The sequence below is a fragment of the Apiotrichum porosum genome (assembly GCF_003942205.1).
Source record: "Apiotrichum porosum strain DSM 27194 chromosome Unknown scaffold_7, whole genome shotgun sequence".
Classification (NCBI taxonomy): Eukaryota; Fungi; Basidiomycota; class Tremellomycetes; order Trichosporonales; family Trichosporonaceae; genus Apiotrichum; species Apiotrichum porosum.
In genome coordinates this window covers 1,153,288-1,176,219 of record NW_021167114.1, presented here as the reverse complement: position 1 = coordinate 1,176,219, position 22,932 = coordinate 1,153,288, and the positions used below count along the sequence as shown (strand labels likewise).

Sequence of the window (22,932 nt, the reverse complement as noted above, 5' to 3'; positions counted from 1 at the left end):
CCCGTTTACATGTTTTTACAAGCATATCACATCCCCTGGCCCGAGGGACCGCCATTGGGCCACCCGAGCCCATACGCCCACATCTGGCCGACGGTGCCGTCGCTCAGGCCCACGCCGCTCGCCACCGAGTCGTTGAACAGCCACTCGAGCGGCGGGGAGACGGCCACTGCCTCGTGTTCGGTGCCCACGATACCCTGCTGGCCCTCCCAGGGGAGGGCAAAGTCAAACCCAGTGTCGAGGCCGAGGAAGAGGTTGATTGGGTCTGAGGGGTGTTGTTGTTGTTGTTGTTGGTCAGTCACACCGCCGCCGAGCTGCGGGAGAGCGATCTGGGTCGACGTCGAGCTCGAAGGCTGTTGCAGGAGAGGAGAGACGAGGGACATTGTGGGGTTGGCGATGGATTCTAGTGGCGTGGCAATGTGTTCGGGAAGAGCGCTGCCGACCGACATGGCAGGGTTGAGGGCCGATTCGGGGCTCGTGCTCGGTCCAACGCCATCCTGGCACAGCCCAAGGAGGAACGAGCCGTAAAAGTGCGCATATGTCAAGTCGAAGCGGCCATCACCGCATGGCGCCATGGAGAGGGCCACATCGCGAATGAGGGCCATGCTTTCTTCTCGGTCAAGCTGGATGGGTCAGCTACATCTTCAAAACGGCCTTCACCCACCCTTAACAAGAGCACCGCTGCCCATGTGATCATGCCGCAGATGGTGCGACAAATGTATCGCGCATTCTTGCCGACCTCCGCGGCGAGGAACTCGAGGGACGACTTGGCCGTGGCGACCAGGATCGGTTGTCTGGCCTCGCTCATGGTCGTGATGAGGAGGTGAACGTGGTGCGCGAGGGTGCGCATCATGGCCGTAGACATGGGTGCTGGGGGTCAGCTATGGTGAAGATCGATCAGCTTACATTCAACCATCATCTGGTCGGTGACCCAAGTGTCGACCCAGCCGTCCAGGAGGACGCCAGCACTGACGCGCACACTGTCGATCATGTACGACTTTGAAAGGCTGGCGATACGCTCGCGTGTTTCGTGCTGTATGGGTCAGACAACTTCCAGCAAGGGGAAACCCACCTCAATGGAGCGAAGTTCCAAGAATCCGACCACCATGCGGTCGCCGAGCGTGCAGTACGGGTGGTCGAGCCAGCGGTTCTTGGAAACGAGGTCCAGGTCACCGGCAATCATGGGGGGTCGGCCCGAGAACGCACTCAAACTGTCTGTGAGCTTAGAGTTCGGGGTCGACAGCTCACCTCCTATCTTGAATCAAGCAGGTGATCCATGTACGTGTCCTGTCACGGTGCCATCTACGCGTCAGCTCGTGGGACCGCCGTCGCAACGAACCTCTGGGCCATCTCGTCACCTTCAATACAGGGCCGTTCGCGGTTCATCCCCAACTCGAAGGCCATGTTGATCGCCAGTGCAAGTAGCCTGTTAGGTGAGCCATGTGGATGCTAGTTATGCTACCTACGTTCGCGACCGGTCATCGACGATACGTTCCGGGCACCTCGGCCAGAGGGACAATGCGAGGAGGGCCTGCTGTGAGCTTGCGCGTCGAGCACTCGGAAACTCACGAGGACAATCTCCGGACTCTTGGTGTTCCTCGAGACAATGGTAACGAGCAGCCCCTCGGCGTGCTTGTAGAGGCTCTCGGCGAGCTCTTTCGCGCCTGGCGCATCCTTGGCCCCGGCAGCGATGGCGAGGATGGCCGTCTCGAGCAGGGCCGAGCGGGCGCGCAAGTTGTCCAACGTGTGGATCTTGGGGTCCATGAATCCGACTTGGGGCTGCATCATGGTCATAAACCTGTAGGAACACGGGTTAGTAAAGAGCCCTGCGAAGCGCCAACCCACTCATCTACAAGCTGCACCGCCTGGTCCTTGCTGAGCATCTTCCTCGAGATTGGATCCAGCACTTTGGCCACATCGCGCTTGACGGTCCCCGGCCGGTGGCGAAAGTAGACACTACGCTTGGCCGCTGCTTGCTGGAGCTGCTTACGCGACCACCCCGGGTGGATCATGTGGGGTTTATGGTGCTCGGCAGGCGAGGTGCTGCGCGTGGGCGTCCCCTCCGATACGACGACTTCTTGCTGCAGCGCCGAGCCGACGTTTGACAGTAACGACAAGGGGTGCGCATGGTCGCCCCTGTCGGGTTCGGGCGACTGGCGGCTCTCGAGGGGCAATTCGGTGAGGACGGACGAGTCGTCCATGTCATACAGGGTGTTGGAGTCACCAGAGATAAGGTGGTCGGAACTGCAATGGTGTCAGTCGTCATTTGGGTAAAAGGCAAGCATCACCCAGACTCACTCATATTCCTCTTCATGCCCAGAGACATACGACTCGCTCCTCACGCGACGTCTCTTTCCGTTCGGAGAGCGCAGGTCGCCAGAGTGCTTGAGACGGTCGAGCTCGGCATGGACCTGGGCGAGGGACTTGGCCACTCCCGTCTGCTTGCTGACAACTGTCAGCTGCGTCCCGTGAAGGTAGAGCTAGCTCACTTTCTGCTGCCCAGCACACGCCCACGGCGACTCTTGACCACTTCACACTCTGTCCTGAGCGACTTGCACCTCTCGCACGGCTTGGATGGGTCTGGGTCACGGCGACATTTGGACTTTAGACGCCGACATCTGATAACCCCTGTTAGCGCGGGTGGGGCGGGGGATTGGACATACTGGAGACAAGCTGCTGACGCTCGCTGGCGGGAAGACTGCGACGCGCTCGCAGACGCCTGTGCGTCTGGGATATTGTTGTGAGTTGGGAGACCCACATGAGTAGCCATGGGCGGCTATGTAAGCTGCTAGCGTACCTTGTTGGAGCAGGGAAGTGGGTGGGTTGACGGAGGACATGCGGTGGTCTGGGCTGTATCAGCTATGCATCGGGGAGTCTTTCGATAGCTTACCGGTATGTTGTGCCGTTCTGTGAGCCGACGAGGACGAGCTCATGGTAATGTAGATGTGGATGTGGAGAACAGAGAGAGTGAGAGTCGGAGTAGTGGGCACATGAGGGGGGGTGTCATTTCGAATGGCAACTAGATACCCGGACGAGCGAGATCGCAGCCACAGGGGCTTTTGGGTGTGCGGAACGGCCGAACTGGCCTCTGCCATCATGACCGAGCTCCCCACAGCTGCACCACATATGCATGCTTGTCTGACCGACGCCCTCTTACTCATCCTCCCCGCTGTCATGCTTCCAGTCCTCGTTGCCCCCAATATACCGATACACGACCCGCGAGTCTCGGTCGACACACCGGGGATCCGCGCTGGCTTTGGTGTACACGTCCAGCCCCGCCAGGCCAAGACACAACGTTGCGTCCACCATCGCCGCCGCCTCCAGAGCGAGGTTGTAGTCTTTGCGCATAAACTGGACCTTGAAGCCTGGCGCATAGTCTTTCGACGCAGGCGCATTGGGGTCCACGCCTGGCACAGGCTGCCACTTATCAGAGAGGACAGACACAGGTGTGCCACTCACGTTACAGTTGCTGTTCACCCAGCTCCCGCCCGTGCTCACACCCAGCACCTTGTGGAACGTGACGGGGTCGAGGCCCAGACGCATGGCGAGGTTGAACCCCTCGGCAGTGGCAATGGCGATCGTGCCCGAGATATAGTTGTTGCACACTTTGGTCACGAGCCCGAGCGTGGGCCCACCACACGCAAAGAGGTTACTCCCCATTGTGGCGAGGAGGGCTCGAATCTCGGCCACGCGCGGGTGCGACTCTGCCAGGCCCATCATAAACGTCAGTGTCCCCCGCTCGGCTCCCGCTGGGCCACCTGACACGGGCGCGTCGACAAACGTCGCGCCCAGCGTCTCGACAGCGGCGGCCGTGGCGCGCGAGGTGGCGACGTCAATGGTCGAGCATTCGAGAAACAGCTTGTCCTTGACTGCCGCCGGGTCGGCGAGCGCGCCGCCGGCTGTGGCGGCAAAGACGGCCGAGACGTGCTTGCCCTCGGGCACGATGGAGATGATTGTGTCCTGTGCCGTCGTCCTCGTGTGAGCGGGAACCGCGCGGGGCAGCCACCAGGCCACCAGGGTGTGCGGTGCTTACAGAGTGGGCGACAACATCCTGGGCCGACGCGCAGACGACGACCGGGCCGAGAGACCCGTACTGGGCGACAAACTTGTCCAGGACGGCAGTGGCCACGTCGTAGATGTACACCGTGCTGGATCGTGGCAGGGATTCACGCAGGTTCTTGGCCATCTGCTCGGTGCATCAGAGAGGCTGCAGTAGTGCCCAACACTTGCCCAGTAGCCCATCGCGCCCAGTCCAACTGGCAGAGAGAGAGAGAGTTGCGTGGTTAGCCGAGTGCATCCTCTCTAGTGTCCTGAGTAGGGCAGGATTCCGGGTAAACGGGGTGCCGGCCGTCCCCCGGCATTCCATGTTGCACAACTCACTGAAGCCGACGTTGCATGGGAGTGCTGGTGCTGGTGCAGAAGAAGTAGAAGAGGTCATGATAGAGGAGAGTGACTGCAGAGGGACAGGTGGCATGGGTGACTGCAACTGGTGTTACAAGAGCAACATGTGTGAGCGACGATGGATGGATGGACGATGGACGATGGAGGAAGCCGAATACCGCGTTCCCCCCGGAGTAGATAACCGTAGCCACCATTTGGCACCAACGACGGCACTACCGACGAAGCGCGCGTTCGGCTTTGTCGAACGAGTTGTTCCGGGAGACAAGCCAGATGGCCAGATGCCCAGATGCGTCGAGACAGCGTTTTAGTATTATAACCTGCATCCTATCTCTCCCATCTATACTCACTCGTCCTCCTCCTACACCCTCCTCCCCCTACACACGCAAATGTCCAACCCCAACCCCACCGCCTCCACCTCTGCCTCTGCCTCTGCCTCGGAAGAGCAGCGCGACGCAGCCTACGATGTCCTGTTCGACCGCGGCATCCAGCAGCGCCGCAAGGTCCTCGGCGACGCCTATGTCGACAACCAGCTCAACAAGGGCCAGAGCGAGTTTATGCGTCCCATCCAGGAATACGTGACCCGCTCGGCGTGGGAGGGTCTCTGGAGCCGTCCGGGCATGGAGCTCAAGCACCGCTCGCTGGTGGTCATCACGTGAGGACGAGATGGGTGTAGCTTGCTGGCCTTGTCGCTGACACTCCCGCCCGCAGCATCCTGGCCATTGGCGGGCACGAAAAGGAGCTCCACGGACACACCAAGGGAGCCCTCAACAATGGCCTGACCGAGACGGAGATCCGCGAGTGCATGATGCACGTCACTGGATACGGCGGCTTCCCCAAGGGTCTCGAGGCGTGAGTTGCGGGAAACAGACAGTGCAGTGACCGTGATCCCTTGCTCTCTGATCTCTGAGAGCTGACTGCGACATACCAGGTTCCGGATCTGCGAGCGTGCCATCATTGAGTGGAACGAGGAGCAGGCGGCCCTCAAGGCCCAGGAGAACAAGTAGAGGCGGCAAGGGGGGAATGCAGTATATGGTTGACACGAGGGATCCCCTCATCTGCTGACGGTACTGACCTCGACTGTTGATTATAGCTTGGGCTGTGGATGGCCTGGCGTGCCTCAGGCCTCAGCCATGCGACAGAGAGTGGGCCATGGGCTACGACCCGAATGCGAGATGGGCGCACGCGAACGTCGTCGACCGCGGTGCTCGAAAGCGAGCAGCACCGTCGGCCGTTGACCGCGGTCAACACTCACCTGCGTTGGTCCCACACCACTGGGCGACTCGAGAGCCAAGTGTTCATATCACGACCAACACCGGGAACCGTGGACGGCGGGACGTTTGGCCATGCTGATGGGCTCCCCACAGCCAATTCTTCGTCGGACACAAGGTCACTGTGTGTTGTCACCGGATCGCTGGAGAGAGCTCCTACACCGCACCTCCCAGGCCATCACTCACGCAGTACACAGTTGGGACGAGCGGTGCATGCTCATCCTGCTGACATGTGACGGTAATGATACAAACATGTGAATCGCACAACACGCTCGCCGCCGCCGAACGGATCCACCGCAACGCAGTCCGCCTGATGGGCCGTCACTCTGATGAACGCGGGTGGTTCTTTGATAAGAAATAGGCCAGATCTCTCATCCCAGATCCCGCAGCGCACATGGTCGAGATAACAACACGGTGTGTTGGCTGCATGGCTTGCTTGCTTCTGCCACCGACGCGGCACTGGCCTTGTACCCACCCACAGCCCCCTTACCACACACCCCCGCCGGCCCCCGCACGCTGGCTCGCAACCCTGGCGAGGGCCGGCACTTATCGCAACAGTGGTACAGTGGGTAGACGGTACGTGCGCCTGGTGTGCTTTATTGTTCTGGAGTCATTGTTTTGGAGTGTACAGAGAAAGGGTGTTGGGTACGTGCCCTCGAGTCATGCCCAACCCGGAGGCCAGATAGATGTGAAGTCCACCCTCAGTCGGCGAGGCGGGGCCGCGGTACGAAACGAGTCGATGTCATCACTCGGAGGGAGAGCTCCGAGGTCGACGTCTGGACACGGCCACGACCTGCGTGGGCACAAGGGCCATGCACGGTCATAACATGGCAGAGCGGTCCACCCAGCGCGGCGGCCAGCACGGCACGTTTCTGCCAGAAGCACATGCATATGGCGTCCGTTGATGCGTCGGGAAATGTTCGGAGGAGATGCGGTGCGTGTACGGTGCTGCCGGCGGCACTGGCGGAGGGAGACGGGTGTGGGTGGGGTCGGGGTCGTCCGTGTGCCTCGACTCGGGGTTTCTTTGTTGTTCCCCCTCCATTTCCCTCTCCTCCAGCCATCTGGGCCAGGCCCATGGTCGAGTCGACGTGGACGCGCGGGTGTTTGCATGCAGCAGAGTGGAAGGGGGAGGGGACATGTCCGCGGCGGATAATGGGCTTTTGCCGGCGGTTGATGCAAGCCCCCCCGCACGCTTCAATGTTGCTCCGAGTCGGACCTTTTGCACAAGTCTGGCTAGGCTTCGGGATCTTGCGGCAGTGGGCAGCAGGCAGCAGGCAGGCAGCAGGCAGGACAATCGGGCCGCGCACCGGGGAACCGAGGCATAGGGACCACGCTGTGGGTGTGTAAGCGTGCATGGGTGCAGGGGTGGTGCGCGTGTAGGCTCTATTGAATGAAAAGACTGCTTGTTGTGGGTGTGCGGTACAGGTTGCGGCATGGCGTGACGTGGGGCAATGACCCGTGGGGTCGACTGGCGGGGTCGCCTGAGCAGGAGTGGCCACAGTGTCTGTGTCTATCCTTTGCGCTGCTTGCAACGCGTCTTGCTCGGCTCGTATGCTGTTGTGCTCCTCTGCAGAGAGGTATACCGTGAATACATCTGGTCTGTCCTGCGTGAACGGACGGGTCAGTTTGGCAGGTCGAACCATGGCTCTGCTGTTCGAACGGTGACGATCATGTCAGGATCGTCCGTCAGTATCCGGGCTTTCCCGCCGGCACGCGCCGAGTAAAACTGTGCGCAGTACTGTGTGCAAGACGACGACGACGAAGCAGACAGGCAGGGGGTGTATAAGGGTACGTGTGGTTCCGAACAACCAACGCTGCAGACATGTCCAACGATGGGGGAGAGGGTGTGGGGGTGATTGTGGAAATCGAAAACACACAATGTTGCCGTGTTATTTTATTTCGATGGAAAAAAGGATGGGTGGGCGCGAGAGAATATTTATCCGTGATCTCCGTGTGCTGGCAGCCAGGAGCGTAGGAGCCAAGCGCGCCGAATGCATGATCCGTCGGCAATGCAGAAAGCATGTGCAGGCCGTGTCGTGGTCGCGTTAACCCGCTTACTGGCAGAGCGCAGAGTGTTCGAAAACGGAAGAGGGATATTCGAAAAACGGGGACCCTCGTCCTCTTCGTTCCCTGGGTGCGGGGCAGAGCTGCTTGGCCGTCATTGCCCGGGTATTCTCCCCCCCAGCCAGGACAGCTCCGGTCCGGCATGGCCGTCCTGTGTTTAATATCTCGTCTTGATCCTCTCCCTCTCTTGCTATCATCCCCCCCCCTCACTCATCCCCCTCACCCCGCCCACCTGCAACCTCCCCACCCACAATGTGTACGTCTACAGCTCCCCCTGCTTTGCATCCACTCCACACGCTCACACCTCACAACAGCCATCACAAGCTTCTGGTCAAAAGTGCCCCAGGGGTGAGTAGTGTCTCTCTTGCGCGCTGCCGCCGGCTGGTCCTACCGCCTGCAACAAGGCCACGCAGGCCGTAGTCCACAACAGCCTGGCACAGCCGTCGTCCCCACCATTGTCCTCCCCACTGACACCCATCCAGCCCCGCCGACCCCATCCTTGGTGAGTCCCAGTGGCAAGAGCCCAAAAAGGCCAGCTCCCAGGGTGTCTCGGCCCACCCAATGTGCCGGCGCGCTTGTGTCAGCGGCAGTCATCTCTCGACGGCTGCCGACACGCTGAGCTGAATACACACACACCCGTGGAGCGGGCCATCCTCCCTCCTCTGAAGCATTCTAGCTGACACCCCCCACAGGTGTGACCGACGCGTTCAAGCGTGATCCCAGCAAGAGCAAGATCAACGTCGGAGTCGGTGAGTTGTTTATCGAGTCAAGAGGGCAGGGAAGGGGCGACTCTTGGTGTCCGGCAGTGTCCAGGCGGGGTGGCCGGCAAACATCGTTTTTTCTTGTTTGCTGTGCTCTCCACCGCCGCCGCCTGCCGCGTCGCCTGCGAGCGCCTTGCCGGGCTGGCGTGTCGCTGGGCCCGACCACACGAGGGCTCTCTGTGCTCGACGCCTCCCGGCTATCGCAATCCCCCCCTCCCCCACGCCTGCGCGTGGCTTCTCGCCTTGCCGCCGGCCCAAAGTTGTGCACGCACTGACCACCAACCTTTTTGCTCCCCCCCTCTGCCACCACCACATCATCCGCTCCCATTCTTGCGATAACAGGCGCCTACGTGAGTTTTGACACTGCCCCCCCCCCCCCCCCTCCCTTGAAACCTCTGGCTGACTCGTCGCTTAGCGTGACGAAAATGGCAAGCCCTACGTGCTCGACTCGGTCCGCAAGGCCGAGGACATTATCCACACCCAGCGTACCGACAAGGAGTACCTCCCCATCACCGTCTCTCAGAGTTCCTGTCGCTCGCGTCCAAGCTTGCGTATGGCGCCGACTCGAAACCCCTCAAGGAGAACCGCGTAAGTACAGTGCTGGAGCTAAACGGCGGCACACGCCGGCCGGCATACGCTGTCGGAGGTAGCCGATGGCCCCCTCCCTCCCCCAACAGATTGATTCAATTTTACTAACACCTCGTCCAGGTCGCCGTCGTCCAGTCCATCTCTGGCACTGGTGCGCTCCGTATCGGTATGGAGTTTTGCTCGCAGTTCTACCCGGGCAACAAGACTCTCTACCTCCCCAACCCCACCTGGGGTGCCCACCCTGCCATTGCCGACAAGGCTGGTCTCGAGGTAAAGCGCTACCGCTACTTCAAGAAGGAGACTCTTGGTCTCGACTTTGACGGCATGAAGGAGGACCTGACCACCGCCCCCGAGGGCTCCATCATCTTGCTTCACGCCTGTGCCCAGAACCCCACGGGTATCGACCTCACCCAGGCCCAGTGGAGGGAACTGTCCGACCTGGTCAAGAGCAAGCGTCACCTCGCGTTCTTTGACATGGCGTACCAGGGCTTTGCCTCGGGCGACGTCGACCGTGATGCGTTTGCTCTCCGCTACTTTGTCGAGCAGGGCCACGAGATTATGCTCTGCCAGTCGTTTGCCAAGAACCTTGGTCTCTACGGCGAGCGTGCGGGCACCTTTTCCATGGTGACCGCGTCGCCCGAGGAGAAGGAGCGTGTCTTGTCCCAGCTCAAGCGTGTGATTCGCCCCCTCTACTCGTCGCCTCCTCTCCACCCGGCCCAGCTGGTCGCCACCATTCTCGGCTCGCCCGCCCTCTACACCGAGTGGCTCGGCGAAGTCAAGAAGATGGCTGACAGGATTATCGCCATGCGCGCGCGTCTGTACGACATTCTCCTCGAGCTCCAGACCCCCGGAAACTGGGACCACATCAAGTCGCAGATTGGCATGTTTTCGTTTACCGGTCTCACCCCCGAGCAGGTCGCGGCTCTGGCCGAGTATGCCCACATTTACATGACGACCGACGGCCGCATCTCGATGGCTGGATTGAATGAGCACAACATTCGCTACTTTGCCGAGAGCATGAGCAAGGCCATCAAGGGCGACCTTGCTGCGGTCCCCCAGGCTTCCATGTAATTATCACCCGAGGAGAGAGAGAGAAGAGTGAGAAGACAGAGACGCGCGTTTAATCCCCCCCCCAACCCACCCCCTCCCCCTTTTGATCCGATCCCTACCCCGTGGTGTGTATGCTGTTTTGTGTGGATGGGGACGGACCGTGTAGAACCATATACAGGCGGATGCGACACAGCATATGCAAAACCGTTGGACATTTGTGTGCAGACGAGGAGCAGCAGCGCGTGTGGGGTTGAACGAGCGCAACAGGATGTGAGTCCCACCGTGGGAGACTCGAATTATGACCACGGGCCCTCGACGCCTCGACGCGCCGACGCGTCTCCTGAACGCGCGGGGCCAATGTGGGAAATGGGATGGCGCGTCCAATCTCTTCGCTCCATCACCCATCCATCCATCTCCATCTCTCTCCATCCCCCTCACCAGCAATGTCCACCCCAACAGGCCGTCGCACAGGCGGCACAAACCCTCGCTCTTCTTCTCCTTTGCACTTCCCCACCTCATCACCCAATGCCACCCCGCGCGCACCGCGCCAGCAGCAGCCTCGTGAGTTTTGTCCAGCCAGCCCCGCGCACAACCAACACCCACACTAACTTGTTCCAGCGCCGACGTCCTCGCCCCTCCACTTCCCCACCTCGTCCCCCGGCCGTGGAGACAACAGTGGCCGCCGTGCTGCCGCCTCGTCGTCTGCAGCGTCCGCCGTGTCCGTGGCGAGCGGCCCGCGCATGCGCGCGCTCCGTTCCGAGACCCCGCTCTTCTTCCCGGCAAGCGGCGGCAGCAGCGGCGCCGGTAGCACTCCTCGTCGCAAGCAGCGTGGTGACATCCACTCTAGCCGTGTGGTCAACTCGCCATCGCTCACCCGCCGCGCAGGCCAGCGCAACGGCAACAATATCAATGGCGAACCCAACCTGTTCGCTGCGAGCTCTCCGGGCGTATACAGCGACGCGGCCACGCCTGTCCCGCACCGTGCCCACCCATCGTCTGCGCTCGGCAACGTGCCCACCATGAGCGCGGTGTCGGCCACGGATGACATGGACGACGACGAGACTGCCAACGTCACGTCTATCTGGGGCACGTCGATTGTGCTGCAGCAGTCGATGAACCTGTTCCGCGACTTTTTGCATGGCTTCAAGCCCAAGTACCGCGCCGTCTACAACCAGACTGTCGCCAAGGCCGCCATTGAGGCTGGCGGTGTCGCGCCTCCCGTCATGCCGCTGTACGACAACTTGTCAGCCGCAAAGGCCGACACGCCCTTGTATGAGGGATACCTTGTCCAAATGCGCCAGACGGGCCAGAACAACCTGAACCTGGACGCGATCAACGTGCTCGCCTACCCGCCGTCCAAGAAGCTGTACCACCAGATTGTCAACTACCCGCAGGAGGTGATCCCCCTGATGGACCAGGTGCTCCAGGACGTCGTGGTCGAGGCGGCCGAGGATGAACTTGACGCTGCCAGGGCGCGCAACGCCGACGGCGACATGTCCGACCTCGAGCTCACGGCGCTCGAGAACGAGCTCAAGGCATTCGGTGGGCGTGTCTTCAAGGTCCGCACGTTTGGCGGCGACCGTACCGTCAACATGCGCGACCTCAACCCGGGCGACACGGACAAGCTCATTACTGTCAAGGGCCTGGTCATCCGCGCCACCCCGGTGATTCCAGACATGCAGACGGCCTTTTTCCGCTGCCTCGTCTGCCAGCACACGGTCGATGTCGGCATTGACCGTGGCCGCATCAACGAGCCCACACGCTGCCCGCGCGATGTCTGTAACTCGATCGGCACCATGGCCCTCATCCACAATCGTTCCGCGTTTATCGACAAGCAAGTGGTTCGTTTGCAGGAAACCCCCGATGCTGTCCCCGATGGACAGACCCCGCACACTGTCTCGCTGTGCATGTACGACGAGCTTGTCGACCTTGTCAAGCCCGGTGACCGTGTAGTGATTACGGGCATCTTCCGCTCGATCCCCGTGCGCGTCAACCCGCGCCAGCGTTCCATCAAGGCCCTGTTCAAGACGTTTGTCGACGTTGTCCACGTCAAGCGCACCAACGCTGCTCGGATGGGTTTCGACCCGTCGACGCGTGGCGGCGAAAGGGCCCCCGGTGTGGGTGTGGGTGGCGAAGACGACGAGGCCGAGGTCATGCAGGGCACGCAGCGTGCCGCAGACGAGATGATGGACGAGGACTCGCCCGACCTGTCGCTCAGCGCGACGGCCGAGATGGAGCAAAAGCTGCTCGAGCTGTCGCACCACCCGGACATTTACGACATGCTCGCGCGCTCCATGGCGCCCAGTATCTACGAGATGGACGACGTCAAGAAGGGTATCCTCCTGCAGCTGTTTGGCGGCACCAACAAGTCGATCTCGCGCGGCGGCGGTGGCGGCGGCCCGCGCTACCGCGGTGACATCAACGTCCTCATGGTCGGTGACCCCGGTACCTCCAAGTCGCAGATCCTGCAGTATGTCCACAAGATTGCCCCGCGTGGTGTCTACACCTCGGGCAAGGGCTCGTCGGCTGTCGGTCTCACTGCATACGTCACTCGCGACCCGGACAGCAAGCAGCTCGTCCTCGAGTCGGGTGCCCTTGTTCTTTCCGACGGCGGTATCTGCTGCATTGACGAGTTTGACAAAATGTCCGACGCGACGCGCTCTGTCCTGCACGAAGTCATGGAGCAGCAGACTGTCTCGATTGCAAAGGCCGGTATCATCACCACGCTCAACGCGCGCACGTCTATTCTCGCGGCCGCCAACCCCGTTGGGTCAAAGTACAACCCCAAGCTGCCGATCCCTGCCAACATTGACCTGCCACCGACGCTCATTTCGCGTTTCGACCTGCTCTACCTCGTCCTCGACAAGGTCGACGAGATGAACGACCGTCGTCTCGCCGCGCACCTCGTCGGCCTGTACCTCGAAGACCGGCCCGAGCGCGCGGCCGGAAACGACATTCTCCCCGTCGACATGCTCACGGCGTACATTACCTATGCGCGCAGCAAGATCAACCCGGAGCTCAGTGGACCCGCCTCGGACGCCCTTGTCGCTGCGTACGTCAAGATGCGTAAAGTCGGCGAGGACGCGCGGTCGTCTGAACGCCGCATCACCGCCACGACGCGTCAGCTCGAGTCGATGATCCGTCTTTCGGAAGCGCACGCGCGCATGCGCTTCTCCGAGTCGGTCGACCTGCAAGACGTGGCCGAGGCGGACCGCCTCATCCGCGCCGCGCTGCGCGAGTCGGCGACCGACCCGCTCACGGGCCAGATTGACCTGGACCTGATCACGACGGGTGCCGGCCAGACGATGCGCCGCGTGCGCGCCGACCTCAAGCGCGAGATCCTCTCCCTCGTGAACGCGGCGGGCACCACGGGCCTGCGCTGGACGGCCGCCATCCGCGCCATTGAGCAGCAGTCGAGCGTGCCCCTCGACCACGCAGAGTTTGCAGAGGTCGTAAAGGGCATGCAAGAGGAGGGGCTCGTAAAGGTCGTCGGCGACAAGGAGCGCAGGACGATTAGGAAGGCGTCGGATTGAGTAGAGGTAGAAGTGGGGCGTGGTGTGTTAGTGTTTATTGTTTATGTATTATGCTGGATTGCAGACGATCAGTGGGAGATGGGGGCCAGGGAGGGGGAGGAGATGTGGGGGAGGAAGGGGTATGGCAGCGGGTGATGAGTGGATCTTGGGGGATACGTGAGGGGTCAATTGGGAGGCACCCTTGCACGCGCCGGGCTCTGTACGACGGACATGCCCCGCCGTGCGCGCGAGCCCAAGACGCAAGGCAGACAGGGCTGTGGCCTGTCGGAAGATGGTGGCCAGAGGGTTCAAACGTACGTTGTCCTGAGCGTAATGAACGGGTGGTCTAGCTATATGTGGCATTTGGTCGATGGACCAGCACACCCCAAAACGCGTCTGCAGAAATAGATGCCAGAGGCCGATGCCAGAGTCCTGGGTGGCCCCACTGAATGCCCTGCACGGTCGTCCTGGTCTATGACGGGCAACGACAAGGCAGGAGAGAGACACAGACACGGGCAGGGGACGGACGAGGGAGAGGATACGTCTAAAAAGGTGTCGAGGTGTCAAGGTACGCCCAAGAAAAGTACATATAAACAACGAGTTACGGTCCTGGTTTTGCATAGGGCCCAAAAAAAAGAGAGTGAAAGCTGGTGGTGGTGGTGGTGGTGTGGTGACAGAGATGCGGGGAGCGAGATGTGGATCGAGAGAGACAGAGTCTGCTCATGTGGTGCGCTTGGTGGCGCTGGGTGCGTGGTCAGCATGGAACATCCGTGAGCGTTACATGCAGTGCTGGGGGGCGGCCATGCTGCCTGCCGCACACTCCCCGTGCACGAGGCTAGAAGCAGTCGAGATGGGTGGACGGTCCGTCCGAGCCCATCACGCAGGCACGCACGCGCACACCACACGGACAGTGCATGGTCGGTGCAGTGGCCCAAGTGATCCAAGTGGCGCGCACAGAAGAGATCCATGCGGCGGCGACATGCACCACGCCATGCTTCTTCGGCCAAACAACAGTCCGGTCCACACTCACTATGGCGCGGACATGGTGTATCCAAAGTTCTCGCAGTACAGCGCGACGTTTGCCAGGTTGGCGTTGTACGTCGACGCGTCAATGTATCCGCCGGCCAGCTGGCACGCGTAGCATTCGGCCGCCTCGTCGAGCACGGTCGTCTGGGTGGGTGGGTCAGCGGCGGGATCGGTGGAGGACGACGACGAGGTTGAAGGTGGAACGGCAGGTCGTTTTCCGTCTTGTGGTGCCTGCAGAACCACATGCCACAAGGCCCACGGCAACCACGGCCCAGGTCCCCTATCTACTTGACGACGACGACGGCAACAACAACCGCAGTCCCATCTCTGTTCTTTGTACTCACAGTGCACAGGTATGTGGCACACTGCTCGAGGTCGCCGTCCGAGCATGCCTGGGTGGTGACTTCCGTGACGGCGTCACACGTGGTGCATTCCGTGTCTCGCCTGACGGAGCCAGACGATGAGGTGGCGGCGGCAAACGCGGCGAGCGAGAGGGTTGTGGCGAGGTAGGTGGCGACGCGCATGGTGGACGAGGGCAGAGGGGAGGGAGAGCGCGAGGTGAAGGCTGTTGGAAGAGGTTCGTTGAGCGAGGAGGTGTGAGATAGAGTAGGCGAGGGAGGAGGGAGGGGTGTAGGTGACGGCGAGCGGTGGGGTGAACGAGTGTGGGGTGGGTCGGTGTGTAACGAACGTCGGGGGAGGCAGCGTCCAGACAAGACGCGTGCACTCGAGAGATCTAGAAAGGTGTGAGACGGGGTATGGGTGAATCGATGAATGAATGAATAGGAAGCAACGAACAAGAGGTGTGTGCGTGCATGGACCGTCGTAGGCTCGTAGGCTCGTGTGTTCAGTGGCCAGTGGCCCAGTGAGCCCTCGACGTCCTCGTCTTGGCCCGCCCCTCGTTCTAATGGCGGCCGGCGGCGGCGTCGCAGTCGCGCGCGCGGGTGGGGGGGCTGCGAGAGAGCAATAACAAACCGCAAAGAAGAGATCCACCGATGAACCAGGAAAATCCACCCGAAATGGTACAAAACAACCTTCCCCACTAGCGCCACGGCTGACCCATTGCAGGGAAAACAACAGACATCGACCGTGACAGCGCGTGCGTACGATCTCAGAGAGCAAAGAGAAAGAGCAGGAGCGCGCAGGAGGAGGGGGAGGGGGAGCATGCCATGCATGGGTGACCCCCGGCAATTCCTTCGTTTGCCCTGGACGACCTTGCTCTTCTGCCCCTTAGCATACGCGCAGTTTGGCCCAGTTTACGCGTCTTTCCAAAGCCAAGATCCTTTTCCCGGTCCTGGCCCGGGGACCCGACAACACAAGCAGACGATACGTACGCGCGTACAGCAGCACTGCATGCTGACACCGCCCGCGCGCGTTTGGTGTTTGGAACAGCATCCCTCTGCATATCTGCATGCTGGCCACAAGCGTGCGCGGGACGCCGGAAACACGCGCACCTGCTGCCTGGAACGCCACAGCTGTCGCGTCGGATGGACCCCATGCCGTCAAACGCGTAAATGCACGGCACCGTCGGCTCTTGCTGCGTCCGATGGGTTGGGTTTCTGGCGTCAGTTTCGGCTCTACACAGAAAAAAGCTTTGTGTTTCGTAACAGCATAAACCCAGCGGCTCCAGCGGAATGTGTCGCGAGAGTATGGCTGCTGGTGCGACGAGGACTCTTTGCCCGCTGACCCCAGACGGGAGCCAGAGCATTGCTAGCTCTGGGTAGGCGGGGGCTTGTTGTCTCTTCAAGCCCAACGTTCACCGGACTGGAAGCTGGCGGCTGTTCTCCAACGTATACGCGGCTGAGGCGGACGCCGACGACGACTGCGTGGGTGGTGGCTGAGGGCATCCAAAGGAAAAACGCAGCTGCACGCCCAGTGGTGGCCAGTGGCCAGTGGGTGTGCTCTGTTCCCCCTCGTTTGCGTCGTACCCATCCACAGGTGTACCCAGCAGCGCATGACCATGTAACCGATGCACGCTGACACTGATCTGCTGTAACTGCACGAAACGAGCATATGGCATGCGAATAACAATCCACTGGCTGGACGCGATGGACCCACCCCGGCCACCCCCCAACCCCCCCACGCGCGTCGCGCCACCACCGACCCAGGGCCCGCCTCCATTAGACCGACGCCACCCCGCGTGGCGCGGACGGGAACGACCGCATGAAACTGCTCTACGAACGCGTTTGAAAGAGAGCCCAAATATCACAGCATCACAGGATCACAGGACAGATCCAGAGAACCAGAGTCAGGCGGGCAGAGATCAGAGACAGCGTGCAGCGAATGGACACATATGTGTAGACCGTGCTCTCACAACGAAGAGCCATACGAATATGAATGTCGTCCTGCATGCCACACAGCTCGTCACGTAGAGTACCCGGCCCGATAGCCAACGTTGCCGGAGACGTGGACCGAAAGAAGAATGGCATGCGTCGTCTTCGCGCAGCCAGCGTCATGTTCAACAACGTAACAGAGATAATAAAAGTGTTGCTGGGCACCCACCATCGCACAGTGCCAGCTGGGCTGCCGGCTATGACGGCTGACACGGAAACCACAGATACGGGGGCGCCAGCTCCAACGGAAAAGTGTGGCAACCACACCAACCGTGCTCATGTCTCGTTGCGTTGAACTTGGGCAATGACGCACACAGGCACTCTGTCTGTTCATGTACCCACGAGTGGGGGGCTCCATGGCCTTCACAGGTGGGCTTGTGCGAGGAAAGAAAAGGCTGGGAAGCTGGTATGGTCAAAGTTGCTGGACGGAGGGGCACCCAGACCATGGCAAACAGAACAATGTTGACCAAGTCGACCGCTTCTTCCAGCCACCACAACCTCCCCTTCCACTTCTCGCCTACCAAACTACACTGCCTGGTTTCATCTTGGCATGCTAAAAAAAAAGTAGGGTACATGTATATCCCTCTAACTGTGCATGTCTTCCCAGAAGACAAAATGGGGACAGGCCTGGCGTACCCAGGTCCTTGGGACCGGGGACGACGGGCGTTTCGGGGGTGTTGGGAGACACCGTGGCGGTGATGAGAATGGTCGAAATGTGGGGGGTCAGAGGCAGAGGTTGAGGTGGGAGGTTGAGGTGACACGGGAGGTGGGAGGGGGTTGTGGAGTTGTGGGGTTGGTTGGTATGTGCGAGTGTAAAGTGCGAGTTGGTATTGGTATACGGGGCTGCAATGTAAAGAATGTCCTGCCCATCCCCAAGTGTCGTTGAATTATCCGCCGGTGGTGTCAGTCTTAAAAGACAAACGCGGCGATCGCAAGCACAGCAGCGGCGATGGGGACGGCGGCCACACGCGCACCAGACGACTTGGCGGCCGTGTTGGCACTCTCGGCACTGGCGGTACCGTTGCTAACACCACTGGGTGTCGACGAGCCCTTTGGTGTCACGGACGTTGGCGAGGCGGCGGCGGCGACGGTGTTGTTCCCCGAAACCTTGTCCGTTGACTGGGGCGCCGTGGTCTGGGTCGTGCCAGCCGTGCCCGCTGCGGCCTCGGTGCCAGCGACCGGCGTGGCCACGGTCTCGTCGCTTTGGGTCGTCGTCTTGGTGGTCTTGGTCTCGGTGGTCGAGTCGGGGCCAGTGGACGCCGATGACTCGTCAGTGCTGCCGGCCGAAACGGGCGTCGTCGCTGCCTGGTTGACCACGGTCGTGGTCGGCGTCGAGTCGGTTGTAGCGGTAGAAGGTGCCACAGTCGAGGCGGCACTGTGCGTTCGGTTAGCTAACGGTAAGGCTCTGTGGATGACCTCCAGTCCAAGCAAAAGGTGCACGCCAGATCGCGACCCGCCGAGCTTCTCGTTCCGGCACGCCGCGTCCCCTGCCAAAACAACGCCACGGGACACACAGGTACAACTCACACATTGGGCGTCGAGGCCAACGGCTGGCCCATGCTGGAGCAGAACGACACCATGCCGGTGAGACCGCCGGTGGCCTCCGACTCGGACACGAGGCCGTTCTCGAGCTCGCAGTTGGTGCACGACTCGCGGTCCTTGACAGAGGTGGACTGGACGTCAGTACGATGGTGTTTCGGGAGCTGTGGTGTCGCGCGACGGGGGGCACGGGGGTTGGCGATCGGTGTGGGCTTGTCGGTGTGCGGTGAGCAGAGTGGATGGCAGACATCGATTTGTCGCCATCAGACGGGACGAGACGAGACACACACGCTCTCGTCCTCATTCTCTGTTCCCGTGACACGAGCCACCACCCATCCCGCGCGGTACCCGCGCGCATTCTCTGCTACTCACCGAGCAGTACGAGGTGACACACTCGCTCGACGCCTGGTCACCCTCGCAGGCCACCGTCTCGTTCCACCAAGTGTTACAGATATCGTCGCATGTCGAGCTGGTTGCGCGGAACGAAAAGAGCGCGAGGGCCGCAGGGAGCTTGGCGTGGACGGCGAGGTTGAGGTTGACAAAGGCGTTGGCCTCGGTGGGGGCGAGGGAGAGGGTGGCGAGGAGGGGGAGGAGGGAGAGGAGCGGGGACGAGGTGGCGCGCATGGTGGAGTGGAGTGGAGTGGGTGGAGTGGGGAGTGGGAAGTGGGAAGTGTTGGATGTCGGTCGCCAAGGGGGGGAACGGATGAGGTATGCGAGAGAGGCGGGGACGCGGAGGGGCAGAGGCCGTGAGATGTCCTTGTGAAGAGAGTCGAGTGGGTTGGATGGATATGTGGACTGTTCTTCCAACGGCGAGTGGAAGGATTTGGCGAGAGTGGATGGGGAATGGACAAAGAGCGTTGGAGTTTGGAAAGAAAGAGCGAGAATGCCAAGGCCCTCAAAACGACACAAGTGGTTAAAGGAGAGAGACGAGAGAGTGTTTGGAGCTTAACTCAAGAAACGAGGCACCAACCCCCCTCCATGTACATACCCCGTCTGACATAGTGCATCAGGCATGTCGTTTTTGGCTCCTGTCGTTTGCCAAAAACAGAGTGCACATGTTCTTGTTTCTCGACGCGCTGTACAAGCTCTATGGATCTATGTACACATATGAGATGACCATAGCCAGAACACGGATCCACTGATCAAGATCCGCAGACACGCCAAAACACCCGTGCACATTGACTGCTTTGTTACTCCCATCCGCAACCCGCGCGCAGCCAAAACGACGCCATTGATGAAAGGGAAAACGAAAAAGGGAAATCGACAGGCCACAGGCCACAGGACGAAACATGCCCTCAGCCTTCGCACACGACTGCGGAGAATGGTGGGTGGTGTTCGCAGGCGCCGCCTGGTCTCTTGTCGACTTTGCATTGCATTGCATTGCAGCAGGAGCAGCAGGAGCAGGAGCAGCAGCAGAAGCTCCATCTATCATTCCAGAATACATGGTCCAGATCGCCAGACTGTTCATGACAAGGCCTTTTTGCCCGCACTGGACGCGTGTGTCTATTTTCCGCGCCGTCGTCCTCGTAGATCTCCCTCCACCCGTTTGCGCGCTCAGCAAAGCGCCACACTCTATACCTAAACCGTTGTTTTTTTCTATTACCATGACACATCCCACAGGCCACACACCACCCTCAACCACCTGAAACGGCTGCGCGCAGCGCGCACCTGCTGCACGTGAACGGCGGCGCGCTCACGCAACCACAGTGCGGCTGCAGTAGATGCACTCGCACTTGGCCGTGAGGTGCTCGCCCCTCTCGATACGCGCCTTGATCTTGTCCAGGCAGTCGGCGACATAGTCAAAGTCGGACAGCTCGACCCAGACCTGCGCCGAGAACCGCGCCCACCAGGTGCCGTTGTGGATCATCTGGGGGAGGTGTGTCAGCATGTCACTCCATGGATGCCACGATGGAAGAACGGCTGGGGCAGGGGCTCAGCCGATCCCGCGAGTACTCACCGGAGCCACAAAGGTGTCGTAGTCGTACAACAGGCAGTTTTCGATAAAATGGGAGACCTTGAACTGCCCGGGGCCGTCCGCAGGGATGGGGAAGTTGGGCAGCTCGATGTTGACCTAGTAGGTGTCAGATAACTTCGGGTGCGTCGTATCTCACCATTGCAGCCGTCAGCTCGCCCTTGTCATTCTCCATAACACGCGTGCCCCAGCGCTCCGAGAGGCGCTTGCCGCCGCTACATGCCGTCAGCTCGAGGCCAGATGATCCAGCTGTTTGTGTCACTCACGCAACGGCCAGCGAGTGGTTGTACGCAATGATACGGTCCTCGCCACCGATACTCTTCCTAAAGTCGATCGCGTCGCCGACGCTGAGGAACTGGGTCCAGTCGTTGGTCCCGTTCCAGCCAAACTGCTCGACAAACTTCCACGGGTGCGGCGCGCCGCCGACGGTAGGGTATCGCTCCGACTCGTAAAAGTGACCAGTGGGGAACGACGAGCGGATGAGGCGCTGGTTGCGGAAGGGGACGTACATCGCGGCACTGGCGCGGTGGGACATGAGCCACTTGTGGCAGTTGGTGACCCAAAAGTCCGGGTCCGACTTTTTGACGTCGACGTGGTGCTGGCCGATCGAGTGGGCAGCGTCCACGAGCGAGAGGGCGCCATACTTGTGGCACAGCGAGACGACGTCTTCCCACGGATAGATGACACCGGGGACAGACGCAATGCCGTCGACGACGACCATGCGCACACGCTCCTTGTCGCTGAGACCTGTGGCCGTGGGCGGCGCATCGCCGCCGCGGACGTTGCCCGTGGGCTTGTTGTACTTTGCCAGCACGGCCTCGGTGGCCTCGACAATCTCCGAGTGGTAGCACGGGAACTTTGTGATGATCACCTCGAGGCGGATACCAGGGTTGCGGTCACAGAGGTGCTTCATCGTCTGCGTCACGGCACCGTAGGTCGTGGCGTACACGACGATAATGTCGCCCTCGACCCAGTCAATGTTGGTCGCGACCGTGTTGACACCGTGTGTCGCGTTGGGGACAAACACAAATTCGTCCACCTCGGCGTTGACGATCGGTGCCGTCTTGGCGCGCACCTCGGCGAGCTGGATCTCAAACTCGCGACGCATGAAAATGTCCGCGCGACTGTCAATCTTGCGCGACAGCTTCTCCCTGGCTTCCATGACCGCGAGGGGAGGCGAACCATACGAGCCGTGGTTTGTGTTGACGTCTGGCTGTCAGCTGAATTCCCATCCGCGATTCCCAACTCACAGTTGGGAGCAAAGCCCCAGTACGACTTCATGTTGTGGCCAAACGTGGGGAAGCCAGCGACCTCTTTGCCGACAAGGCCGTCGGCGTCGGCCGTGCCGAGCGAGCGCGCAGCTTCAACTTGGGCATACATGTCGTTGTTGACGTCGATCCAGGCGGCACCCTTGCTGCGGACAAACTCGTCAAGGCTAAAGTCAAGTCAGCATAGTACGATGCTCAACGAGTCACCTACCTCCAGATAGCGGGCTCGAGAAGGGACACGGACGCGGTCCAGATATATACGTCGGCCTCGGCCGTACCAGTGGTAACTGTAGAGCGTTTCGCAAGCGTCTTGGCGGGAACGTCGCCGAGGGCCTTGGGAGAGCCGAGGGTGAGGACCGTCTTGGGAATACGGCTGTACTCCTTGGCAATGTCAGCTTCTTGTCCAATCTGCAAGCTGAACACGCACGTCGTCCTCAAACACGTCCAGCAGTTCAATGTCCTTGGCGGTCAGGCCGCAGATGAGGGTACCAGCCGTGTTGCGGTCGTCCTCGCTCAGCTGGCTGCGAAAAGAGGTTAGCCGCTGCATCTCGCCCTTGCTCCACGCGCGGTGACCCACCCAACATCTTGGCCAAGGAGCTCGGCGGTTCCCTTCTCATCCACGACACCGGGATACTCGGCACCCTTGATATGGTGGCGGGTGTGGGCCTATCTGTTAGCTGAGTTGAGGAGATACTAGCTCACTGGAAGGATAGCGTCCTGGAACGTGAGCTCCTCGCCCTTGCGTCCGATGACGCGCTGGAGGATGGCTGGGACGGCGAGGACGCCATACACGAACACTGCCGGGGTCAGCTCAAGACACCTTCAGTAGCTCACGGTTAAAGGTCTGGGGCCGGTCGTCGCTTGGCATGTTGCTGGTACGTTTAGCGTACTGTACACGTCGCGGAGGTCGGGCGGCGAGCCGGTGGCCGGTGGGCAAGTGGTGGGCAACTCGGACTCACACAGAAATGTAGATTGATGGCTCTGGGGTTGTAGAGTCTGAAGGAAAGTGCATGTTCAACAGCCGACGTCGGCTGGATTAATAGTGTGTGTGTCGGCGATGAGGTCGACTCGAGGAAATGTGCTTGTGGGCAAGCGCGATAAAGGCAACAGCCCCCCGGCCATTCGCAACACCGACGAGACGAGTCAACAAGCTCCG

The 22,932-nt window shown here is 60.8% G+C and overlaps 9 protein-coding genes across 9 annotated transcripts; 3 read left to right on the top strand and 6 right to left on the bottom strand.

Annotated features, from left to right (window-relative positions):
• Window positions 1-26: 26 nt before the first annotated feature.
• On the bottom strand, window positions 27-850 carry EHS24_008744 (uncharacterized protein; the record flags this gene model as incomplete). The annotated part of the gene is made up of 2 exons (XM_028624047.1): window positions 27-620; window positions 662-850. 2 exons carry the CDS (start codon window positions 848-850, stop codon window positions 27-29), a joined length of 783 nt encoding a protein of 260 aa, XP_028476021.1.
• A 189-nt stretch (window positions 851-1,039) lies between these two features.
• EHS24_008743 (uncharacterized protein) lies at window positions 1,040-2,930 on the bottom strand (the record flags this gene model as incomplete). The annotated part of the gene is made up of 8 exons (XM_028624046.1): window positions 1,040-1,248; window positions 1,464-1,795; window positions 1,843-2,241; window positions 2,296-2,442; window positions 2,487-2,615; window positions 2,661-2,724; window positions 2,795-2,842; window positions 2,888-2,930. 8 exons carry the CDS (start codon window positions 2,928-2,930, stop codon window positions 1,040-1,042), a joined length of 1,371 nt encoding a protein of 456 aa, XP_028476020.1.
• Window positions 2,931-3,150: 220 nt separating this feature from the next.
• On the bottom strand, window positions 3,151-4,183 carry EHS24_008742 (uncharacterized protein; the record flags this gene model as incomplete). The annotated part of the gene is made up of 3 exons (XM_028624045.1): window positions 3,151-3,414; window positions 3,457-3,957; window positions 4,031-4,183. 3 exons carry the CDS (start codon window positions 4,181-4,183, stop codon window positions 3,151-3,153), a joined length of 918 nt encoding a protein of 305 aa, XP_028476019.1.
• A 601-nt stretch (window positions 4,184-4,784) lies between these two features.
• On the top strand, window positions 4,785-5,402 carry EHS24_008741 (uncharacterized protein; the record flags this gene model as incomplete). Its single annotated transcript, XM_028624044.1, has 3 exons — window positions 4,785-5,050; window positions 5,107-5,247; window positions 5,327-5,402. 3 exons carry the CDS (start codon window positions 4,785-4,787, stop codon window positions 5,400-5,402), a joined length of 483 nt encoding a protein of 160 aa, XP_028476018.1.
• Window positions 5,403-7,982: 2,580 nt separating this feature from the next.
• Window positions 7,983-10,150, top strand: AAT1_2 (aspartate transaminase aat1; the record flags this gene model as incomplete). The annotated part of the gene is made up of 8 exons (XM_028624043.1): window positions 7,983-7,986; window positions 8,045-8,078; window positions 8,213-8,232; window positions 8,423-8,479; window positions 8,834-8,841; window positions 8,907-8,976; window positions 9,015-9,079; window positions 9,200-10,150. The coding sequence occupies 8 exons, from the start codon at window positions 7,983-7,985 to the stop codon at window positions 10,148-10,150; spliced, it is 1,209 nt and encodes a 402-aa protein (XP_028476017.1).
• Window positions 10,151-10,572: 422 nt separating this feature from the next.
• On the top strand, window positions 10,573-13,662 carry EHS24_008739 (uncharacterized protein; the record flags this gene model as incomplete). Its single annotated transcript, XM_028624042.1, has 2 exons — window positions 10,573-10,690; window positions 10,748-13,662. The coding sequence occupies 2 exons, from the start codon at window positions 10,573-10,575 to the stop codon at window positions 13,660-13,662; spliced, it is 3,033 nt and encodes a 1,010-aa protein (XP_028476016.1).
• A 699-nt stretch (window positions 13,663-14,361) lies between these two features.
• On the bottom strand, window positions 14,362-15,191 carry EHS24_008738 (uncharacterized protein; the record flags this gene model as incomplete). The annotated part of the gene is made up of 3 exons (XM_028624041.1): window positions 14,362-14,383; window positions 14,672-14,811; window positions 15,012-15,191. 3 exons carry the CDS (start codon window positions 15,189-15,191, stop codon window positions 14,362-14,364), a joined length of 342 nt encoding a protein of 113 aa, XP_028476015.1.
• A 2,715-nt stretch (window positions 15,192-17,906) lies between these two features.
• On the bottom strand, window positions 17,907-19,160 carry EHS24_008737 (uncharacterized protein; the record flags this gene model as incomplete). The annotated part of the gene is made up of 3 exons (XM_028624040.1): window positions 17,907-18,372; window positions 18,525-18,670; window positions 18,909-19,160. 3 exons carry the CDS (start codon window positions 19,158-19,160, stop codon window positions 17,907-17,909), a joined length of 864 nt encoding a protein of 287 aa, XP_028476014.1.
• A 1,069-nt stretch (window positions 19,161-20,229) lies between these two features.
• Window positions 20,230-22,644, bottom strand: EHS24_008736 (uncharacterized protein; the record flags this gene model as incomplete). The annotated part of the gene is made up of 10 exons (XM_028624039.1): window positions 20,230-20,403; window positions 20,494-20,607; window positions 20,648-20,723; window positions 20,775-21,717; window positions 21,759-21,943; window positions 21,988-22,157; window positions 22,204-22,297; window positions 22,354-22,418; window positions 22,479-22,573; window positions 22,611-22,644. The coding sequence occupies 10 exons, from the start codon at window positions 22,642-22,644 to the stop codon at window positions 20,230-20,232; spliced, it is 1,950 nt and encodes a 649-aa protein (XP_028476013.1).
• Window positions 22,645-22,932: the final 288 nt, after the last annotated feature.